Source organism: Chelonia mydas, chromosome 7, assembly GCF_015237465.2.
Source record: "Chelonia mydas isolate rCheMyd1 chromosome 7, rCheMyd1.pri.v2, whole genome shotgun sequence".
In the NCBI taxonomy this organism is placed as follows: domain Eukaryota; kingdom Metazoa; phylum Chordata; order Testudines; family Cheloniidae; genus Chelonia; species Chelonia mydas.
The window spans coordinates 18609575-18634009 of record NC_057853.1 but is presented as its reverse complement, the minus strand read 5'-3'; the positions used below and the strand labels follow the sequence as shown (position 1 = coordinate 18634009).

The 24435-nt window shown below is 46.6% G+C and overlaps 1 protein-coding gene across 2 annotated transcripts in view; it reads left to right on the top strand.

The window, feature by feature from the left end:
• Positions 1–24435, top strand: part of PLXND1 (plexin D1) — a 129423-nt gene that overhangs the window by 65657 nt on the left and 39331 nt on the right. For both annotated transcript variants that reach the window (XM_037904168.2, XM_037904169.2), the window contains exons 12-21: positions 3428–3591; positions 5717–5868; positions 7120–7219; positions 11530–11669; positions 13040–13207; positions 15651–15741; positions 16094–16369; positions 17401–17550; positions 22349–22463; positions 23431–23538. In XM_037904168.2, coding sequence (XP_037760096.1) covers positions 3428–3591; positions 5717–5868; positions 7120–7219; positions 11530–11669; positions 13040–13207; positions 15651–15741; positions 16094–16369; positions 17401–17550; positions 22349–22463; positions 23431–23538 — 1464 coding nt within the window. The remainder of the gene's footprint in view (positions 1–3427; positions 3592–5716; positions 5869–7119; positions 7220–11529; positions 11670–13039; positions 13208–15650; positions 15742–16093; positions 16370–17400; positions 17551–22348; positions 22464–23430; positions 23539–24435) is intronic.

Here is a 24435-nt window from a genome sequence, read left to right as displayed (position 1 = left end):
TTTAGTGCGTTTTAGTGCATTACCCCATATGTAGACAGGCCCCTTGATTAGGGCAGAACAAGCTCAGTAGACTGGCCTGCCAAGACTTAATGTTCACGTGCTGACTGCCTCCTCTGTCCTGCCTCTCTGCCTTTGCCATGCTTTGAACTCTCCAGCTAAACCTGTGCTAATGTTGCATGTAGCCTCTATGAGGCAGGTTCTTCTCTCACTTACACCAGCTTCACATCATTGTGACTCCAGTGACTTCATTAGAGTTACTTCTAATTTACGTTGGTGTGAGAGGAGAATCAGGCCGTTTGCATGAGTTATAGTGAGAACATCCTGACTAGGCTGAGAAACACTGAAACACATCTATTATAAGCCTGGACAGACAGATTTCCTGGTAGGATATGGCAGGGTGCAAGGAGGCATCTTGCAGGGGAATCAGGCAGTGGGGAAAACATTGAAAACTCAGTATCGGGGGAGCATGAGTGAGAGGTTCCCAGGGGCAGAGTTCCCTGCTGGAGGGGATCAGGATGAAGGCACTTTGATTTCTTGAACTAATCTAGGTGGTGAGTAACAGAGGGAAAGGGCACTGAGCTGGGGTCACTTCTTTTCATGATAGAGGATGAGTCTCCAGATGAGTGTTGTTGGGTTCAGAAAAGTCAGAGAGGGGAACACCTGTAGCCTCCTAAATCACAGAGTCCATCAAAGAGCATTGAATCCACATCCATAGTTGCATGGAGGAGTGGTTAGTTTATGCGGCCCAAGTTTGGATTCAAGTTTGCATAACTTGAATCAACCCCTCTACCAACTAACTTCTCTGGTTCCACTCTACCTTAATCAGATTGGTACATTTGAAACTACAGAGAGGTTTACAAAAGCAATTGCAGACCAAATGTATGGGGCCAGTTACACAACAGTATAACTCCTCTTATGGCCTTGGTCAAACTACTTTTGATTTTCCCCACTCTCGCTGATTTTCCCTACCTTTCTTTATCAGTCATTATTCTAAACCATGTTCCTGTCTCCGAAAATATCAAAGAAAGTGTAACCCATTACCTTAGTCTTAATAGTGCCCAGTGTGACACACTAACTCAGGGAGCTAAACCAGCAATTCTTGCATGGAAAATGGGAGATTTGCATGCATAATTGTGAAGACTCAATAGCCTAAGCATAGGTGGATTATTGCATTACGTGGGGAGCTGGGAAAGGGCATTGAACCCCAGACAAAAAATTGACAACAATTTGGTTAAGTGGTTAGAGCAGGGAGATAAGAGTCTTAGGTTCTCTTCTTGTCTCACTTCTGACTTGCTCTGTGACTTTAGGCAGATTGCAGGGGCCTATGTTTTCAAAAAAGTTCATATATTTTAGAGGTCTCCATTTCAGAGTGTTCAGTTTGAGACAGCCAAGGTCTGATTTGGTGACATGCTAAGTATACACAATTCCAGCTGAAGTCAGTAAGAGCTATGCATGCCCCTGGAACCAGGCCCTATATCTTTCAAGTAGGGTGCGCCAAAGCAGAGGAACCCAAAATCAGTGGGCACTTTTGAAAAGGTAGCCTTTTGGTGCCTCAGTTTCTCTTCTGTAAAGGGGTGATGGATCTGCATATGAAGGCTGGGGGGATTCATTAATTGTGTGATAAAGTTCTTTGATATTCTCTCTGGTGAAAAGTGCAAGAGAAGTGCCATTCCTGAGTATGATTATTTCTGTGTTTTACACGTTCCTGCAAACATGTGTGGGTTTGAGGGAATGGGGAAGTGAAAATAGTGTTTCCTGAACATGTCTAATGGTTGATTCATAGGATACCCACATTTCAACGACTAAGAGCTTGAGGCAGAGGTGAAAGTAAGCCAGTACGCCCTGGTATGGCTTAGCGGGACCGGCTTTCCCAGATGCTAATTTAAAGCCCTGGGGTAGCGGCGGCAGAGCCCCAAGCCCTTTAAATCTCTGCCTGAGCCCTGCTGCCAAAGCCCTGGGGTAGAGGTGGCGGGGCTCTGGCGGGGATTTAAAGGGCCCCGGAGCTCCAGCCACCGCTACCACCCCAAGCCTTTAAATCTCCACCTGAGCCCTGCTGCCCGAGCCCTGGGGTAGTGGTGGCGGGGCTCTGGCAGGGATTTAAAGGGCCCCAGAGCTCCCCGGCCCCTTAAATCCCCTCCAGTCCTGCCACCGAAACCCTAGGGTAGCAGCGGCGGGGCTCCGGAGGGGATTTAAAGGGCTGGGGCAGTAGCGGCTGCTGGAGCCCCAAGCCCTTTAAATCTCCGCCTGAGCCCTGCTGCCGAAGCCCTGGGGTAGAGGTGGCGGGGCTCTGGCGGGAATTTAAAGGGCCCCGGAGCTCCAGCCGCTGCTACCACCCCGAGCCTTTAAATCCCCGCCTGAGCCCTGGAGTAGCAGCGGCGAGGCTCTGGCGGGGATTTAAAGGACCCCGGAGCTCCTGGCCCCGCTACCGCCCTGGCCCTTTAAATCCCCGCCTGAGCCCTGCTGCCTGAGCCCTGGGGTAGAGGTGGCGGGGCTCTGGCGGGGATTTAAAGGGCCCCGGAGCTCCAGGCCCCGCTACCACCCTGGCCCTTTAAATCCCCACCTGAGCCCTGATGCCCGAACCCGGGGGTAGCGGTGGCAGTCGGGAGCCCCCAGGGCTCCTCAGTGATTTAAAGGTCCCAGGGCTGTGGTGCAGTAGCGGCAGCTGGAGTCCTGGGGTGATTTAAAGGGCCCCGGGCTCCCAGCTGCCACTACCGCAGCTGGAGCCCTGAGCCCTTTAAATCAAGATTTAAAGGGCCCGGGGATTTAAGGCCCTGCCTCTTCCGGTTAAGGTCATGCCTCTTCGGGTTGAGGCCACGCCCCCTTCTCAGGACTCCGGCATACCGGTAAGTCCTCTAACTTACTTTCACCCCTGGCTTGAGGGTTGAGAAGGTTACTTAACCTGGGAATCAGCTAATAAAGAGGAAAGCACTGTAGGAAAATCATTAGGAAGCAGAGACAAGCAGACCTAGTGGGAGCAGTGAGTCAAGAAAGCTCATAGCTGCTAAAGGGAAGGAAGGGGAATGTAAACATTGTACAGAGCATTGTAACGATTAGATTTTTGTCACAGAAAATGGAAGCAATATGATTGCTTTGCAGCAGGATGGAATCAGTTGTGCCGAGCTGCTTCCCATGTGGATACTGAGAATTAGAAAAATGTAACATAAACTGACAAAAGCGTTGTTTTTTTAATGCTAAATCATATTGTAGTGGGAATGAGTGCCCAGTACTTCTGGGAAATCCTTAGGATCACAGCCAAGGCCCCTTCAGCTTGCTCTATGTGCAAACCGTCCTGCTCGCCTGTTGGATTTCATATGCTATATGAGTTAGTATATATATTTGGCTTGGTGTTTGATTGTATAAAGCTAAGCACAGTCATGGAAGACCCAGGCTTGGGAACTCACACTGTCTTCTGTCTCCTGTGGTTTAGTGGAGGTCTATAACTGTGCAACTGGAAGCGCAGACTGTTCTCAGTGCCTGGGGAGAGAGGACCTGGGGCACCGATGCATCTGGAGTGAGAGCAACTCCCTTTGCAGACTAAACACTGAATCCCCACAGATCCCAGTCATGTGTCCTGCTCCAGAGATTAGGAAGGTAAGACTTGAATGCAGCAGAGAGAGCATTCTGCTGGTCAGCATCACTCCATATAATGTAACAAACAACACAGCCCTGAGTTTCAAAACCAAGGGGAAGGTCACAGGTGTAGCATCTACTACCAGTCATTCAATGGGGACAGCTGAGAAATCGTGCTTTATCCTTGATGCAAGATGAGCTCGAGACTGGCACCGTTCTGTTAACCAATTTGTTATGCTGCCCATTCACCTGAAAACTCCAGACTAGCTCCAGATGCTATCTAGGTATCACTCTAGTGGGAAAAACAGCGCTTGTCAGACTCTCCAAGGCCATGTGTTGTTTTGGGGAGATGGGAAAATCAAACGGATTCATGCTGAGTGATTTTTCAGAATTAACCAGAAGATTCATTAGCTAGGAATAGTCATTAGAATGGGTACAGATAAAATAATAACCTGCACCCAAACCCCCATCCACACATGCCCTGAAGCTATAGTGAGGTTCACAGTATCTGGAACATCTCTAAAACACACTGACATAAAGTTCACTCAAAGTCTAGATCTGGATCCCAACTTTCCCACTGTTCTGGGATGTTCTGGAATCCTGGGTTTTGATTAGAGATAGGGGACTAGCCACCAACTTCCACTCCAGATGCAGAGTCCCAGAGAAGAGTGTGTGTTTGGGAAATACCAGGATCAACTTCATGGGAAGGGCCAAAAATCTGGAGAGCAAAGATCCTACGGAAAATAGCTAATGAATCCACCAAAGCAGGGGACGAGCATACAGCTATCCGCTCATAAGCAGAGTGCTGTAACATTGTGTGTATGTATTTTGTGTTTCCCATAACCCATTCCATCTTGTCACTATCACAGGCCCAACAGTGGGAAGGGAATGTTCTCTGATGAGCCTCCCCCCGCCTACATATAAAATATTATCAGCTCCTTGCCAAACAAATAATGGAAACAAACCACAAGAATTCGGGTTTCAGGATGTCACGGGATTGTGATGCTATTTCCTTAGCAGACACTGGGCATTGAATCTAAATCCTCCATCACAGAAACATGCCAGCTTTGCTGTAGTGTTTACAGAGTCATCCTCAGGAGAAGAAGAACAACTGTATAGGGAAGGGGCACTGAGCATAGTAGTGGAATATTATCAGCCGTAACCAGCTTGGCGGAAGAAGGAGCCTCCGTTCTTGACCTTCCACCCCCTGGCTTACGTCATGTTGTGTTGGCAGCAGCAACAGTGAGGGGCAAGCTGCAGCCTCTCCAAATACACTCTGAGAAAGGTTGATGTTACCAGGCAGCTTTTGCTGGCTTTATTTGTTGATAAGTTTGTTAAATGTAAAGGGCCTTTTCTAAGGGCAGTGTATTTAACTAGACCAGATGAATAACGAAATCAAAGCAGCCAAGTGGCTCACTGCAAAACAGACAGTAACAAAGCAGATCTCCCATGGATATGCAGTAAAATGACAGCCTGCAGCCTTTCCGCTGTTTGCAATGGTCCCATCCCAATGAAGCAGAGTGTAATATTCAATTGCGACAAAGTCACAGTGTGATTCAGTAGGAGGCAGTCTGCTCTCTGACTCATTCAAGGGATCAGTGCCCAAGTACGACATTAGGGGAGGGGTACTTGTTCCCTGGCCAATGTCCAACTCATTATGTATTCGTTTGTTTATTTGTTGAGCCTAGAGGCCCCCAGTCAAAGGTCAGGACCCCATTGTGCTAGGCATTGTCCACACACATAATGAAGGGATGGTCCTTGCCCCAAAGAACTAACAGTCTCAGAAGATTCTGCTGCTCCACTCTGTCTCCTAAATTGTTGTGCAGAGTTGCTGTGTTTCTCTCCAGAGGTGGCTGCATTTTCAATGGCAGCTGCAGTGATCTCTGAGCCCACAGAGGGCACCAGAGTCACCCGAGAATTGTAAGGCCTTTTTTTCCCACAAAGCTCCTGCAGGAAGAGCACGCAGAGGGGGCCCATGCATGTGAAGCTGAAGTGGCAGAGGCAGGACAGAATCAGATTAAACAGAGTGTGCGCGCGCACACACACACACACACACGAGAGAGAGAGATGACTTTGGAATCAAATCAAAAGGCTTTTCCGCAGTTCTGTTTTAACCCATTCCCCTTTTCCTTTGGCTCCTTGGCAGATTGAGCCCCTGAGTGGGCCCCTGGAAGGAGGAACTCTGCTCACAATAAGAGGAAGGAACCTGGGCCGTAGGTTCAGTGATGTCGTTAATGCTGTCAAGATAGGGAGTGTGAGATGTGCACCACTCTGGGACAGATACATGGTCTCTGAGGCGTGAGTAACTCAGGCTGAGCCACTGAAAATCAGGAGATTGTGCATAAGGATTGTTTATTTTTTCCCTTTTTCAGTTAGCCAATTCCCCCCCTTCCCCTGTGATGGGGAAACGGCTGGCTGGGTGACGTTGATAGTGACCCATTCAGTTATGCATGCATGCACCCATAGTGGGGACTGATAGTTACCAGCATTGAGCTGCTTTTCAAGCTAATGAGGCAAGTTTGGTGGGGACTTAGTTTTTCTTCCCAGTGTCTACATGACATACAACCCCACCCCTACAATAGGCACTAACTGGCCACTCCTTAGCAGTCTCCACCAAAGACTGAATGGGCCAAGGAGACTCCCAGAGAAGGGCTGAGGCCCCTTGGTGGGATGGTGTGGGGGAAGTGTGCACAGCTGCTACCTGCAGAGAACCTGTTCAGAGACTGAATGGAGAACTTTGCTCCCCCGAGCTGTCAAACCGTTGGCCTTCATTACGCGTCATGTAAGTACTGTCTCACTTCATTATTTTATAGCCTTCCCCATTATCACCTCCAGGCTTGAGAGGAAAGCTGAGGTGATTGTCTCCAGACTCCTTGGGAGTGAAATCCTCTACAAAAGCCTCAAAGCCCCTTTTCCCCTAGCCAACAGAGATGGTTATATTAGGCTGTGAACCAAGGTCTTGAAGAGCAGCAGGTCAGACAGCCCAGAATGCCCATGCTCTGAGGTAGAGTCTCCTGGCACCAACAGCTCCATGCCTGATTGACAAAGAACTAGATTTTGCCCCTCATGCTGGACTAGCTGGACACTACTAATGAGAAGCTCCACCCATGCTCTGCTATTCAGCTGAAAGCAAGAGCAGGTACTAGCTAAATAACAGTGCCTTCTAGGGATCCCTGTACAAGGCCTAATATATCTGTGAGACCAGTATTGTTTGTTGAGCCTTTGGCTGTGTCTCCACTGAGCTTTTCCTTAAAATATCCCTCCGCAGAACTATTGTGGGGGCAGCGCAGTGGAAGCTGCAGTGTAAACAGTGGGCAGACGTTCTTTCCAGTGTTGCCTTACCCTCCTCAAAGCGCCTATAGACAATGTGGTGGTAAAAATGCAGGGGGCTGGTCTGTGCTAGCACTGCCACCATTACTAGGCCCACTGGAGCTGCAAATAGTGCAATGATGGCGGATTGCAAGGGAAAGCTCAGTCTTACTTAGCTCTGCTCTCTCTGTTCTGACCATGTGCCTCCTCTCTTTTTCCATCTCTCTCTCTCTCCTGCAGGATTGTGTGCCGGACTGGAGAAGCTCCCTCTATATTTTCCGATGTAGTGACAGTTAACGTGAGCAGGGAAGGGAAATCAAGGGAGCGATACTCTTATGTGGTAAGTTGCCACCATCTCATTGAGCCCAAATTCATCTCTGGTGAAACTCTGATGCTCCACTGGCTTACATGAAGGAAGAACCTAGCTCACAGAGTCATGAGCCATCAGCGATGTTTTCAGCTATTCACTTTATGAGCCTCAGTCTGGCTGACTTTAGCTCCCTGTATCAAAACAAAATGCCAAGAAAGGGCTTCTGTTTCTTTCCACTCTGCATGTTAGCCCTCACATCACCATTTCCAGCCAGGAGAGGGGCAAGTTCCCAGAGAAGTTTGCCAACATTCCCATCATTCTCTGTCCATATTCTTTCCTCCTTGCTTTCAACAGCAATCCCACGGTATGTGCACAGTACAAGGTAGATAGTCTTGGGGAGCATAGGATCTCCCAGTTCTCTTCCTCAGCTTCTTCCTGGCTTCCATTTTGTTAGTGTCACCATAGCCCAGGGGTGGGCAAACCTTTTGGCCTGAGGGCCACATCGGGGTTCTGAAACTGAATAGAGGGCCGGGTAGGGAAGACTGTGCCTCCCCAAACAGCCCGGCCCCTGCCCCCTCCCTGCCCCCTCCCACTTCCCGCCTGCTGACTGCCCCCCCTCAGAACCCCTGACTCATCCAACCCCCCCGGTCCTTGTCCCCTGACCGCTCCTTCCTGGGACCCCCCGCCCCTAACTGCCCCCCCGAGACCCCACCCCCATCCAACCCCACCTGCTCCCTGTCCCCTGACTGCCCCGACTCCTATCCACACCCCCATCCCCTGACAGGCCCCCCGGGACTCCCACGCCTATCCAACCCCCCTGGTCCCCGTCCCCTGACCGCCCCCCGGGATCCCCTGCCCCTTATCCGATTCCCCTCCCCCGCTCCCCGCCCCCTTACCATGCCGCTCAGAGCACCAGGACTGGCAGCCCAGCTCTGAAGGCAGCGCCCTGCCAGCAGCAGCACAGAAGTAAGGGTGGCAAAACCATACCATGGCATCTTTACTTCTGCGGTGCTGCCTGCAGAGCTGGGTGGCCAGAGAGTGGCAGCTGCTGACTGAGGGCCCAGCTCTGCAGGCAGCAGCGCAGAAGTAAAGGTGGCAATATCATACCACGCCATCATTGCCTCTGTGCTCCTGCTGCTGGCTCTGCCTACAGAGCTGGGCTCCCAGCCGGCAGCCACCGCTCTCCAGCTGCCCAGCTCTGCAGACAGCACCGCCACCAGCAGCAGCGCAGAAGTAAGGGTAGCAATACTGTAACCCCCCCTACAATAACCTTGTGACCCCCCCACAACTCCTTTTTGGGTCAGGATCCCTACAATTATAACGCCATGAAATTTCAGATGTAAATAGCTGACATCATGACGTTTACGATTTTTAAAATCCTATGACTGTGAAATTGACCAAAATGGACCATGCATTTGGAAAGACCTTAGCTATGTGACTTCACAGACAAGTACTTAGGCCCAGATTTTTAAAGGTTAGTTGTGTGCAGGTGTAGTTGTCAGCTAACCTGTGTGATGTGTAGCAGGTGTTTCTCAAGACCTCTTTTGGTTAACATTGTTCAAGCCCATGGAGATGGTCATCCTTCTCTAGTGGTCTGAAAGAGACCAGTGCTTCTCTTACCTTTATGACCAAGTCACAGGTCAAACCCATTAGTTAGTATCCCGATGCAGTTTAGAGCGAGCCAATTGGAATGATTCGTATGCCAAGTGCATGCTACTTTACTATAGTTCTTTGGGTTTGTGCTGTGGTTTTGATTGGAATAGAGTATATAATTGTCCCAGCTTCTAGAGGCCTGAAATAAGATGTCACCTGTCATTACTTCCAGCAGGTTGATTTTGGTTCCCCTCCAGCTCAGTGGAAGTGCACTGGGATCCTAGTGTCAGTAGGTTCAGGTTCCAGTAGGTGTTAGATTTTCCACATCCAAAATGTCCCACAAGGGCGGAGCTAGCTGGGTGAGAGGCATATTCATGTGATGTGATATAAGGGTAGTGCAGACTGCAAATGCTGGTAAGATCCAGTTGCTTTTTCTGCAGAGTTTGGGATTTCTAGAGAATCATGAGTCTCCAGGATGTGTCTGTTGTAATCGAGAAAAGTAGACCTCACAGCACATCAGCTGTATTGGTGACACAGAGGTGAAAGAGGGTAAGGAATGGAGGCAGATGTGCTCTTTCTTTTTAGGTTGTTTTTGTTGTGTATGAGAAACATCTGCAAAAGCAACACCAACGAAAGAAAGAAAATCAACTGCCAGCACCCTGAGCTGCATTCATGAGAGCCCTACATTCCTAGCCACTGACCAGACTTGTGTCTGTGGCTACACCGCTAGGCAGAGAAAACAGGAGGAGCCATTTTTCTGTTCCTCTCACAGGAAGGAGGCTGTCTCATCATCAGCTGCTTCCCTCAGCCGGGGCTAGGAAATGGAACAAAAAATGTGGAGACTGAAATCCCGGGGTCAGGACCTGAATGTATGTAAAGAAAAGATTGGGTTAAATAGTGCCCTACAAAGTGTTGGGTATTGCAGCTGAAACAGCAACTGTGTTTCGCCCCAGAGGTAGCTGCATTGCACAGCTGAGCGATTTGATTCCTCTTTGTCAGTTCTGCTCTCACGTATGTTAGGGTAAATATGGAGTGTAAAACAGCTCTCACCATGTAAAACTGGCCTAGGTGAGATCTGAATTCCAGAACTGCTAGTGATCTACCTGAAAATATCAAAGACTCCCAGAAAATCCTTTGTAAGAAGCTGAAATGGCTTCCACAGGGATTGTTCTGTTCTGAGGGTTACAAAGTCCTAGTTAGGAACACATAAAAGAGGGGGAATTCATCTCTACTTTAACTCCATTGAGCTTGCACCAGAGAGAAATTTGGCCCTTTGATTGTGCCAGGGCGTTCTTGCCAGGGCATTCTAGCCAGGTCCCTGAGTAGAGCTGAACTTTCAAGAGTTACTGTGGAAAGTAACAATGCTACCAGCTGGTGATAAAGCTGCAAGTGACAGACCCCAGCTAATGGGGTGGGATTGGGCTGAGAGCTTGAGGGGCTTGGTGGGCACAAATAATCCTCTATGTTATATTTTATACTATATCTTTTAATATATGAGGGAGGAGCCCCATGCATGGGACAGCTGCCTAAAGGCTTTGATCCATTTAAATTAACAAACTAAATACTGTAGAAATGGAAGACAATCAGAAACCCCAGGGGAAATGGCTATAGAGGAATACAATCCATCCCAGTGTGTGTGACAAGGACAAGAAGAACTTGTAATATAGCAGGACAGTACGGCTGGAATTAACAGGAAAAGACATTAGTACCATGGGACAGTAAGCGGTTTAACAATATTTGCTGCTATCAGCTTGCGTGTATTTTTCTCAGTAATATACAATGTCTGTAGTAGGTTTGAGGTCTCCACAGTATCGTATATGCTCTGCAACCCTGCACATCTGGTTCCTCAAGGATGTTGTAGCTTTTTTACAGGGAACCACAGAATGCTCTGTAAAATAATTTAAAACTTATTTTTCATGCCCTGTGTACTGTTCATGCCCAATGTACTGTTCATGTTCCTGCCAGGGCAGGGAAGCTACCCAGTGAACTTGCTTTTGGAACTGTATATGGGAGCCACATGGCATCCATTGTGTTCTCCAAATTCTATTGGGCACCAAAGCCTTGAACCTTGAATCTCAGTAAAATTTCCAAGGGGCTGCAAATATAAATAATGCACTTGTTAATTTCAGTTGCTTCCAATGGGGAGAGAGGAAGGCAGAGGGAAACGCTGAGGGGCAAACCAACTCAGTGGCTTCCCTGCTGGGAGCTGTCACCCCTAGAGATCTGGGTTTGAATCCTGACGCAGGGAAATGAATTTGATGTTTGATTATCCAGACCCAGATGGATGCATGCCCAGATCACAAAACCACCATCCAACAAAGCTTTATAGGTAGCCTCCCTCTCAGGTGGGAGTTGGACCAAAGGAGATGTTTTCCTTATTGATTGGACACAAGCCATTTAATTCGGATCTGGATCCACACAGTCCCAAGGTTCAAGGGAATTTGAATTCAGGGTTCTGGTTTGTGCCTATCTGTGGTTTTTAGACTAGGAGTCAAGTATATCTGTAGATTGGAGGCCTGGAGGGTGGCTCTGCTCTTCACTTCATAGAGGTGTAAGTAGCCTGTGTGATTTGGTCTCTCCCTTTGTTTGGTAAACGAGCCAGCTAGATCTTTATCTGTGGTGGTGGTGTTACAGCACTGGCAACATCTGACTAAATGGAGCTCGTGTCCAGATTACCACATTATGGGGTTATTGGGGTTAGGAAACTGCTGAAAAATCTCACCTTTCTTTCCCCTTTCTTTTTCTAGCTCCCTGAGGTGCAGTCCGTGGCTCCAAGTGCTGGCCCTAAAGCTGGAGGCACCAAAGTAACCATCAGCGGGAGTAATCTCAGTGTAGGATCTGATCTCCGTGTCCTGGTCAATAGCACTAAACAGTGCACAGACCTCGCGTAAGTGCTGTCTGGAGATGACCCGTGTTACTGTGTTATTGGGCTGGCACTTGGGACTTGCTGTAGATGCACCAATGAGCAGGAGTCTAAAAGAGCCTCAGCTAGTAGGAAGGATCATATTGTTATAGCAACTGACCAGAGAGTTGGCGTTTAGAGAGAGTCCATTGAGCACTGCTGCCAGCTGGCATGATGGCTTACGGCCAAGGAGCCAATGACACCTTCCTAAAAGTAGCATCCAGATTTATCCTCTGAGCTGCCCCCTCCTCCATCCCAGTTGTCATGAGCAGTCTTGTGCTTTGCCAGTGTGGTAACATTGAGTTGTCATGTGGCCACTTGACTTAAGGATGTAACACTGAGTTGTCATGTGGCCACTTGACTTAAGGATGTAGCGAGTTTCTCCTGTAGGACAAATGCAGGAAGTTGACAGTCATAGTTATCATTGAGGTGCAGTGGCTGCAATCCAGCAGTGGCAGAGGTGATAAGTACAGTTGGTAAAGTACTCTGGGTCCTATGTAGTCTTGTGGTTATACACACAGCCCTAGGAGTTAGGTTGTCCTGCTTCTAGTCCCAGCTCTGTTAGATACTTGCTATGGGACCTTGATCAAACTGCTTAAGCTAAAAAAAAATGTAAAGTGTCCAATAATTTTAAATCTACTTATTTTACACAAATTCTATATATATTTTAACCCCAGATGAAATAAATTCAGCCATTCTGTGCATGCACCTTTGCTGAGTAATCATGTGGTCTTGTTACAGGGTCCACTGTCTGTCCTTTGCCATCCCCACCCCACAGTTTTCTTGTCTCAGTGTTGCATCTTATGTCATTTCAGTTGTAAGCTTCTCAGGGCAAGGACCTTATGCTGTTTATTGTACTGCAAGGCACACTATTTGATGCTGTAAAAATAACAATGTTGGGTGCCTCCGTTTTGGGGTGGCCACTTGGGAACACCAAGGTGTCTCACGTCAGGTTGCCAAAAGAGGAGTCACCCCAAATCAGCTGCCAGTTTTTAGATCATTGGCCTCGGTTTCCTCATCTGCGAAATGCTGATGTTAGTACCTCTCCCATGGGAATGGAAATTGTGAGATGAAATCCATTGCTGTTGGTTGGTGCTTTGTGATCCTCCAGTGGAAAGCATCTAGAGTGCAAAGTATTTCCACTGTTAAAGGCACTCTCTAAAGACAAAGCCATTATTGGAGGTGTGGAGCAGCTACATGGCTTTGTGCTGCTTGCTGCACCTGAATGCCAAACCTGAGGCTGTTCACCTCGCTGCCAACACTGGGGCTGTGGGAATAGGTCTCTGCTGCCTCATGTCATGCACTCTTTGTTCAGCTGTTGTGCTCTGCAGCTTGCTATGTCTTTCTCTTTCCAGTCGAACTGCTACCACCATCACATGCACCATGCCGGCTGTGGAGCTCACTATGGCTGTGCGAGTCTGTGTCCAGTTTGAGAACAAGTCTTGCATCAATGATAACATCACGTTCAAGTATGAGAGAAACCCGATTATAACAAATATCAGCCCGACAAGGAGTCAGATCAGGTGAAATGTGTTGAAATGTGTTGTTTATTTTCCTGAATGCAAACATGAATGTAGTACTCCTCAAAGCGAAGAGCTAACAGGACTGGAACAACAGAGGTGCTGCAGGTCTGAGTGAGGGTGCATAGACACAGCTATCTGACCCTGAGATTGAAGTGGGGGTGCTGTTGGTCACAACTGAGGTGCAGAGCTGAATAGTGACCTCAGGGGAAGAATGCCTGAGGATTTTGCAAGTCAGGACTGAGGGCTTTGGCAAAGCAGTGTGGTGTCCCCAGAGTTGGAATACCAGGAGCTATCACAGCTCAGGACTGCGGTGCATTGGCGGAGCTATATTGAGGAGTTATGCAGACACCTGCTGGCTGTGGTCCTAGTTCTAGCCAGTTTCTCTGAAATTCACACGGGAAATGGAAGAAAAGCATTGACTGTCATCCTTAGTAACTTTACTGCCTGTCTTCTTCTACACCTTGTAGGTGCCTTATGGAAGTTCAAGTGGGGGCCTACATCTATACTGCAATAAAACACCCATGGCCGGAACGTCAGCTGGCTCAGGCTGTGGGGCTATAAAATGGGAATGTAGATGTTTGGGCTCTGGCTGGAGCCTGGGCTCTGGGGAGGGCGGGGAGGGTCCCAGCCTCCCCAGGCTGCAGCCCAAACATCTACACTGCAATTTTATAGCCAACAGCCTGAGCCCTGCAAGCCTGAATCAGCTGACATGGGCCAGCCATGGGTGTTTTATTGCAAAGCGGACATACCCTCTGAGTCTTAGGATTCTGACTGGCAATAATACTGCAGGCAATCAACTGAGATTTGTAATTTTGTGTTTAAATGGCTCCTAATGCCACCACTTTTCACTTTTAAAGCATGTTACTTTGGTTTCATTTGTCTCCCCGGAGCCTCTGGACTTCCTGTTGCTTTTGGATTTCTTTGTGAAATCCCAACTCACTTAGCAGTAAAATCTGAAAGTGCAGAGCCTGCGTCTGACCACAGAAATCTGAGAATCCAGCACCTGAGCCTCCTCTCTAAAATGCCATGAAAACAACACCCTCAGAAAGTATGGAGGCTACTATGACTACAAGAGTCCGATGCTATCTACAGCCTGCCCAGCAGAGCCATGACTCAGATCACAAGTGCAATACCAAGGCTACAGGCTGTGTGAGAATGCACATCAATGACACACCCAACCCTCGGCTTCTCACGTGGAGTTTTATCAGTCTCAAGACTGGTGAATGGCAAGAGCTGTATCTAAATGCGGAGTGACAAAATGTAGAGGCTTACATCCAAAAAGTAACCCACCAGGGCATTTCTCATTAAATTGGAATTGTTTTTTAAATTGTTTTTTAAACTTCCTTTGGTTTCCAAATAATACAATGTTGGAAACTTGATGGAAGTTGTTTTTTCCTGGTGTGTACACACCACTCTGTTAATGCAGAGCTACTCACAAGGGTTGGGCTGTGCATAGTGGTTTGTTTTGTAGGGTTACTTGTGAATATTGTTCACACTGATTTGTTATTGTAGGATTATTTGTGAATTCTCTCAATACTAACATGTTGCTGTAGGTGTGATCATGAACTACAAGTAACTCAGCAGATAGCTGGATCTAATTTGGTTTATGGCATTACTAAATTATCAATATGATGAGGAGTAAAATTGTTTTAAAAGGCCGTAGATTCCAAACAATTACATAGACGTGGCAAGAGCCTAACAGGGACAATAAACATAAGTAACAACAACATACTACGATTTATAGCAGTTTTAAGGGCTTAAGAAGGCCCTGACTATAAGGACACTAGACACAAGGCACTGAATATATTGAGCCTGTTGGACATTAGCGGATAAATCACTGCTCACCCCCCACTTCCCAGACTAGTTACTTGATATCGCCATGTCATTAAAGCAAATAGAACATGAAATGGGGGAAATGAAAAGCCACATACAGGGCAAAGCCTGGGTGCAATTGCTGTTCAGCTGAGGACAGGAGCCACTCCTCCCTCTCAGTGAGGCATGTGCCACAGCCATCTCATTGCTCTCTTTAATTGCTTGCACATTGACAGCACCTCATGCCACAGGGAGCAGGTCCAAAACACAAATGAATTGTCACAGGGTTTTTTTTTTTTTCCTAAATCAAAAATAACATTTTGAAAAATGCTGAATTTGTGTCAGTGTAACGGGCTGCTTGGCCCACCCAGTACTTAGCCCTTCTTTGCTAAGCTAAAAAAATGAGTAAGTCCTAATTCATCTAAGTATCGAGCTAGATATGTGCTAACCTTTACATTGCTGGCCCCTGGGTAACCTGCTCTGCTGTAATCATCACATGTTCATTACTGAAACAATATGCTATTCCCTGAATATTTGTGCATTTTCCCTGCCTATATCTGGTTAGTCTGGCAGCATATATGTTGTCAGTGATACCTGCGCTCTCTTTCTCACCTCTTTCTTATTTTCCCAGTGGAGGCAGGATCATCACTCTGAAAGGACATGGCTTTTTGATGGTTCAGAATGTGTCGATGGTGGTTCACAGCATTGGGAAAGAACAAACAGTAAGTGTCCTGCATTAATGCAGCTCAAAGACACTGAACCGGGTTGTCTGCCTGGTGACTGGGGAGGTTCTGAATAATAATCTACCAGCTATAAAAGCACTGGACCTGGTCTCTAACCCTTGCTGCTGATGGGGCTGTAGCTGGGATGAATGTTATGTTCCTTAGCTCAGAAGAATGGCAGACCTAAGTTATGCCCATGCACTGTAATTATTATTATTAATGTTTACAGTGCCATCCTATCTGAGGTTGCTGCAGCTGCTTGAGGGCTCTGGGCCTCTCAGGACATTTGCTGACACATGACTGAGACTTGGGTTTATCCATTTTTGATGCACATGCTCTTTCCTGCTTTCAGAACTGTAAGGTTCACACCGACACTATGATTACCTGCCCCTCTCCAGCTGCCTCCAACCTCACTGTGGGGAGCAAGCCAGCACTGGTGGACTTCTACATCAATGGACGCCTCTACATGGACGACAGGCTGGCTCCCGATGAGTACATGTACCCTGAGGAGGCCCAGCACACCAGCAAGTTCAGCCTGGAGTACTACGCCAACCCCCAGTTCTTCACAGCCAAGAAGGAGAAATGGATCAAGCACCATCCTGGGGAACCTCTGACTCTGGTTATACATGTAAGAGACTAACACAGGGCCTCCTGGATTTTTGGCTTTAAGACTTTACACTGGGATGTCACCATTTTCTCACTGTGAGGTTCTTCAGTGGGTAGGGTGCCTAGATACCATAGCGGGTGATGAGTTCCTTATAAATGCAATAGAGAGAAGGCATGAGGGATGAAAGGAGGGATGGGTGTAGGTAGGGGATAAGGGGGAAGGAACTCTCAGAGGAGTGAACAGTTCATTCCCAAGGGTAATGCTAAATTCTGATGAGCCTGCAGTCTCCTACTGAACAAATTAGGGTGTTGGAGTACGTAGCTTGGCCAAGTGATGCCTTAGAGGGATGGATTATAATACCCTGGTACTGTATTTGAAGGATGTAGCAGCAAGGAGGGAGACAAAGCACTGGATATAGTTGGAACAGACCAAGTGACCAAAGGGTCTTTTCCATATCTAATGTCCATGATTGTGGAGATTGGTTCTTGTAGAAATGGGCTCTGAATTCTTTGATGGCTACTGTGTTAAATTAACAAGGAAGTCAGGGCAAACCAAGACTGAGTGGTTTGGACAATGTACAAGTTTAAAAGCCCTCGTTTGTTGTAGAACGTCCTCACTGAGTGAAGCATACTTCAAAAATACTCTCTTCCTCTCTCTAATCTAATGCAGCCATCCACAAGCTATCAAGCCACCCCGTTTCTCTCCCACCCCATATAGTCTCTCTGATATGTATTTGCCATGCACAACCAGGGCAGATCAAAGACAGTATTTTCCAAGCTTTGCCAGGGCATTTGTCCACTCCATGTGCCACACTGGAGATGGCGAGGGACTGGAAACAGGAAAATGAGGAATGGGTGGAGGTTGGATTTCCCATAGAATGTTGGAAAAATGGAAGATGTCAGCAGGGAGGGAGGGCTTTCCCAGGGCTGGACTGGTGGCAGGAGGTACAGGAAGTTTACTAGGGCTTCCACAAAGAAGCCATTGCAAGTGCGCCTGACGCTCGGGGGACTGACTAATTCACTTTGTTGTCCTGGTTTTGTTTTTGTAATTAGAAAGAGCCTGACAACCTGAGCCTGGAAAGCGATGAGTACCAAGTGAAAATTGGCCTCATTTCCTGTGAGATACAGATTGTTTCAGACAAAGTCATTCACTGCTCAGTCAACGAGTCACTGAGCACATCGGAAAGACAGCTGCCCGTGACGGTGAGTGCCACAAGCCAGGACGGTCTGAGCTTGCAGGATGAGAGCACTCTGTGTCTGGAACTTAATATACCAGGGAACCCTCATGTTAGCCTCAGGATTCCCTTAGCACTTGCCTGCGCAAAGCAATAGGTGAACACACCGCTGGGAACAATTCTGCAATGGCTGAAGAGAGGTGGACTAGATGAATGGAGAGGTCTTTTCCACCTCTCCTCTCTGTGGGTGAAATACTGACCAGTGCTGAGCACCAGCACCTTCCATGGGAGTTACTGGGACTGAGCATCTCTCAGCATTTGGCCTAATGATTCTGTGACATCTAAAGCATGGAGAAGGCAGCCATTTCCTTGCAGGTTCTGGGGTGCTGGCAACCAAATGATGGCACTTGGTCCTGGTGGGTTCATTCGAGAAATGGCGGTTGCACTATAAGCTGTAGAGGGAAGTCCCCCAGTTCCAGCAATGAGTGTAAAATCCTACTGTCACTCGATCCTTCTCCACTAAAAGGTTTTGCTCTGAATGGCCCATGTGAAATGAGTTCAGCAGTTCCCAGCCCAGTTACTGGTGGTCAGGCCCCCTTGTTATCAGCGTCAGCAGACGAGCAGGGATTGAATGGGAATGCAGACCTGAATGCCCCTCTCAGTCCTGTAGTGGCAGAGGAGAAGTGCAGTGGAGGGGGCAGCACTGGGAAGCTCACATTGCCACTGCCCATCTGCAGCTGCTCTGCAGATAAAAAGAGGAATTCAGTCGTCTCCTGGGCCATCGGTCTGGCATCTTTCCCCAGCACTAGATCATCTCACTGGCCTGTCTTGATCTGATGGAACTCAAGGGACAGGATCCAAGGCCGTTCTGATGTCAAAGCAGCTCTCAACTGTTCTTGGGAGGGTTTGTGTTTGTGGCTTTACTATTGTTCCTTACTCCTTTTTTTCCAGAGGGCGTCCCTAATTGTACGCCTTTGCCTTCAGCTTTCACTTCATTTATAGCCCTTGGCTCCTCAGGGGTGAGATTAAAGCTGTTCACAGTTGGAGACAATGTCTCCACCTGTCTCAACCGCCTGAGAACCTATAGCCTTCATCCCAGCTGATTCTTTTTCCAGTAAATGTGTCAATAATAAATTTGCAGGGACGTGTGGCTTAGGGGGTAGGAAGAGCACAGAGGGATTTGAAGAATGTGTGACCTGATGTTCCCCAGAAACAGAGTACTTCAGAAGAAACCCCACTGCTTCTGTGGGGGGAGGCTCCTTATTCATTGCTTATGGCCTTTGTGCTTGACGGTCTATGCAAAATCAAAACAAACAAATGCAGAAGTAGCAGAACCCAGGATTTCCTAAGCCATTGTTAATGAAAACATGAAAAAAATTTTTTTCTTTTTAGTGGGAACTGAAAAATGGGAAATTCTTATTTTAGAAAAAACCTGGTCTTGTGATACACATCTTGCTAGCTTTGGTTTCAACAGCAAGCTTTCTGGTTAATGCCTTGGGGGTGCCCAGAATGTAGATAAACAAGGGAATGATACGTGTTACTAAAGTCACAGCTGGTTATTAGCAGTGTACTGCAGTAGAGGTGCAGCTAGATACTGGGGCAAATCTTTCCATTTGGATGGCTAAATGTGAGTTTCATACAGCTGTCTAAATGGTAGGACTTGCACCCATAGTTAGTTGTGCGTGCAGCTGTTTCTGCACAAAGGAAGGCTGCCCTTTAAAATTGTGGCTCAGTATGGGTGAAATTCTCCTGATCCTGATGATGAACCTTGACTAAGCTTGTCTGCAAGTCTCCCATAAAGTCAATGGAAGTTCTGCCCATGTAGGGAGAGCAGCATGTTAGAGATGTTGCTTTGACAGCAGAATTTTGTCCTACAGCAGAATCGTACTCTACACCCCCACTCTGTGGTAAAGTAAGGAAACCACCGTTTAACCTTGACCCAAATGCACTCCAGCCAATAGACTGTGCCTATAAAAAGGATTTTTAATAGATCTGTACAAAAAATCCAAAAGACCTTAAGGGGCCTTCAAACCCATTTTAGTTCACTGCAGAATCATTTAAACACTGAAACTGGGATTTCTGCTCCTGGCAATAATGCAAATTTGGCCCAGTCTAGCTAGAATAAAAAATCCAGAATGTAAAATGCAGATTTATCTTTCCTCATTAAAACTTTTTTAGACAAAACACATGAAAACCTCACTACAGTGTGTATTGCTTTATAGTGGCTGTCTGATGAACACCCTCAATAGATGCATAAAGCCTGTAAAGGCGCGGGGTGGGGAGCATACGTACATACCTATGTGCTCAAGGAATCTCTGTCTTCTGTAAACATTTTTTCTAATATAAGCAATAAATACAGCTGAAGAGTCCCTTCCTTGCCAGCTACAACAGGGCTATCATATTACTCAAGAACGTTTTACAGCACCAGGGTACTAGTAAAGTTCCTGCCATCGAAAACCACAGATTTTTGACACCTTTTGTAACTGAAATAAATCTCATCTAAAAAACTACTTGGTGGCATATTGGATTCAATAGATGAATAGATAAGAAGGTTAAATGCACTCAAGACAGGACTAAGTCATAACTTGACCATCCCTGACAAGTGTTTGTCTAACCTGTTCTTAAAAACCTCCAATGATGGAGATTCTACAACCTCCCTCGGTAATTTGTTCCAGTGCTTAACTACCCTGACAGTAAGATTTTTGTAATATCCAACCTAAACCTCCCTTGCTGCAATTTAAGCCCATTGCTTCTTGTCCTAACCTCAGAGATTAAGAAGAACAATTTTTCACCCTCCTCCTTGTAACAACCTTTTATGTACTTGAAAACTGTTATCATGTCCCCTCTCAAACTTCTCTTTTCCAGACTAAACAAATCCAGTTTCTTCAATCTTCCTCACAGATCATGTTTTCTAGATCTTTAATCATTTTTGTTTCTCTCCTCTAGACTTTCTCCAGTTTGTCCACATCTTTCCTGAAGTGTGGCTCCCAGAACTGGACACAATACTCTAGTTGAGGCCTTATCAGTGCGGAGTAAAGGGGAAGAATTACTTCTCATGTCTTTACAACACTCCTGCTGATAGATCACAGAAATTATGCTTGTTTTTTTGCAACAGTGTTAAACTGTTGACTCATATATTTAGGTTGTGATCCACTCTGATCCCCAGATCCCTTTCTGCAGCACTCCTTCGTAGGCACTCATTTCCAATTTCGTATGTGTGCAATTGATTGATCCTTGTGGAGTACTTTACATTTGTCCTTATTGAATATCGTCCGATTTATTTCAGACCATTTCTCCATATGGGTTTGTTCAGTGGATCATCATAAGATCACTGCATCCCGCCCTCCTCAAGCTCACTTTGTTTTTTGCTGGAGTTTCTTTCTTCTCATTTCTTTGGAGAAGTGAAACTCAGTTTACAGAAGTGAAACCATGGTATGAGGCCATATTTTCTTTCTTGTAAAGATGCTAGTTTTCCCTTTTATCCCACAAATATTAATGAGTTAAACCCCACAATCCCCTGGGAGGCCAGAGTGTTTGGCCTCCCCATTATACAAGTGGGGAAACTGAGGCACATGGGGATTGCCCGTGGTGTCACAGGAAGTGTGACATATGACCCAGCAATAGAACCAATGTCTCCTGACTCCCTGTCCTGTGCCACAACCACAAGACAATCAGCCCCCCGTTAGTACTATGATTAATTATTTTCATTTTTGATTTTATTTTTGTCTCAGTATCTTTCAATTCTTACGCTTCTCTCACTAACTGATAGCAGTTCTGCATTCACGGCAGGTCTGGGTGGAAAGTATAGTGGAACTGGGTTAAGAATTGTACCTATTTGACTGGAAGTTCTTCAGGGCAGGACTGCCTTTTATTTTGCACTTAGCACAATGCAGCCTTGACCCTGATTCAAGCCTGTAGGCATTACCACAATATAAATGATAACTAATGCTGATGAAAGAAAAGGAGTACTTGTGGCACCTTAGAGACGAACAAATTTATTTGAGCATAAGCTTTCGTGAGCTACAGCTCACTTCACTGAATGCATCCGATGAAGTGAGCTGTAGCTCACGAAAGCTTATGCTCAGATAAATTCATTAGTCTCTAAGGTGCCACAAGTCCTCCTTTTCTTTTTGCGGATACAGACTAACACGGCTGCTACTCTGAAACCTGTCATAATGCTGATGAGGATGCTGGGCGTTGGCCTCATGAGCAGAAGGCTCTTTAATAAGGCTGGTCTCTTAGGTAGGTTTCACTGTGTAAAGTGAATGGGTTTGTGCATCTTAGCCCCATGGACCCCTGCTGGATAGAACCTATAAAATTTGTGTAAAACCTAATGGAGCTTCTCCCTGACTACACTGGATGGTGGCCACTATGTCTTGAATCCACATGAGTTTTACATCTGATATTGCCTGGTAACCAACAGCCTCAGCATCACATGTATGTGTCATTGCGAGCTGGCCAAACGGAGGCCGGGGGCCTGAGCTTGCTATATGTGATTCTCATTTACACCAGTGTAACTCCAGCAACACCACTGAAGTTACTCCTGTTTTACATTGGTGTATGTGGGAGAAAATCAGGCCTGTTAGGTCACACCCTTTCCACACACAGAGCACCTGCAGGCCTGGCCATGAAGAGCAGCTCATGGGCCCTGACATTGGACCCACACATGAGGACTAAAGACGTCTGAGCCAGCAAATTGCCAGTTCTGTTCTTTTGTTGTGATCTTTTGCCCCTGCAAAGCGTTTCCCCCTGTAGCAAGTTCCTGCTGATCTCCTAGTTGCTTGTTAACTACTGGGTGACTTTTTTTCCTTTGTATTCTTCTCTAGATCCAGGTTGGAAAATTCAACCAGACGATTGCTATGCTGCACCTTGGGGGAGGTGAGACAGCGATCATAGTCTCCATAGTCATCTGCAGTATCCTGCTGCTGCTGTCTGTCGTAGGTAAGGGAATGGAACATCCCTGAGCCACACTGATCCCTTCAGCTCTGTGGCATTGCCTTCACACATGGAAGTTTAGATGATTTACACTCCCAACTTTATTTTATATAAGGATGGGTCCCACCCCTGAATTGTGGAGTGTCCACAAGCTGGATCTAGAGCTCAGTTTTGTAGTCTGAGCCCTTCTTTAATTTTAAAGCCCCTTTCTCTGTCACCCAAATTCTTCACAAAGTTAAATAAAATATAATAACTGAGGGAAGGAAAAAATCGAGGGAGGTAGAACTCAATCATGGAGACCCTACTAACCATAGTAAAGGATGCATATCTGGAGCAGACACAACAAAGTCTACCAGTCTGGACATCATTCTTGTTGGAAGTTGTTGAAAACAGATCTGTGTCATCTGGCTAGTTCATCTTTTCACATGCCCAGAATGACTGCAGCAAGAAAAACATTGTGTCATTGAAAATGAAGTGTTTCCAATAAGGATTTCATTTATTTTTAATAGAAGTTATTATATACTTTATTTATTAAATAATCTACTGATCATTGGAAACATATTTCTGGAGGCATAAGAGTGCTGAAGGACACACACGTTACAAAACAGGTGTTAAACCTCTTCACACACAGTTTCATTAATCAGATGGAATTCATTAACATGCAGTAAGTCTGGTAATGTATGTAATGTGCAGGCCTAAATTTAATATGATAGTCGTTGAGTGATCATTTAATTCAAGCTGGTTTGATTTATTTATAAATAATCAGCAGCTGCCTGATCAGATGTGTATTTATTTCATAGTTGTTAAACTAAAAATGAATATTTGTTTTTTCTCTGTGTAGATGTACTTTCACAGTCTGTGTTCTACTGACCTAAACTCCTCTCTACTCCCAGCTTCAGTTTCCTACAGTTTTCTTCTTCACTTGTGGGCCTAACCTTATAAGCTTCCCCCCCCCGCCCTTTTTCTTCCCCAGGCCTATTTGTGTTCTGCACTAAGAGCCGCAGGGCAGAGCGCTACTGGCAGAAAACCTTGCTCCAGATGGAGGAGATGGAGTCCCAGATCCGAGAGGAAATCCGCAAAGGTCGGTAACTGCCACTGGGGAAGGAGGAGGAGAGGTGGGGACGGGAGTGAGGAGGCAAAGGAGCTCCGCTCCTGGAGTTTCCAGATTTCTTTTGCCACAAAACTGAAATCGGACTTGTAAGAACCCAGCAGGGGTGTGTGCAAGGAAAGGAGCTTCCTTCACCTTATACTCACCCACACAAAAGTAGGGATGCCCATTGAGTAATCTGATTGAAACAGCCTCTCTTCGTGCTTTATAGTAGTGTTAAAAGCCCAGGAGCTACAACCTGAATTTCTGTAGCTTCCTTTCAATCGCCTGGGCTATGTGGGACTTGTGAGCAAGGTGTACTTCTCAGTGGGAGGAAGCATGGCATAGTCGTTGAAGCACAGACCTGGGAGTCAGGAGATCTAGCTCTAGAGTTCTCAGCTCTGCCGCTGTCTTGCTGTGTGGCCTTTGGCAAGTCACTTAATCTCTGCGCCATCCATTTCTCTAGCTGTAAAGTGGGGATAATGATATGTATGAGATCACATTAATGTTTAGAAAATGCTTTATGAGCCTCCAGTGCCGGGAGCTACAGAAATGCCGTATGTTACTGCTTGGAGAAACAGTGGATAAGAGCTTCAGGTGCCTTCACTTACTGTCTTCTCAGTCTGTGACTCTCCATAGAATACACTGGAACCCTTGTGTTATAGACCAAACCCTGCAGGGCCTTTGTTTTGGAGGCAGTGGGAGTCTCGCCTGAGTAAGAACTGCAGGGTTTGGTGCACAATGCTGACAGTTAAGCCCCAGATACAGTCCATTGCCTCCCAGGGAAAAGGTTATGAAGAGGCAGAGATGATGAGTATGTTGTATGCAAATGCCAGGCTTGTCACTCCTCTGCTCTGGCTGTTAGATTATTTCAGCCCTTTCAGTTTTTTG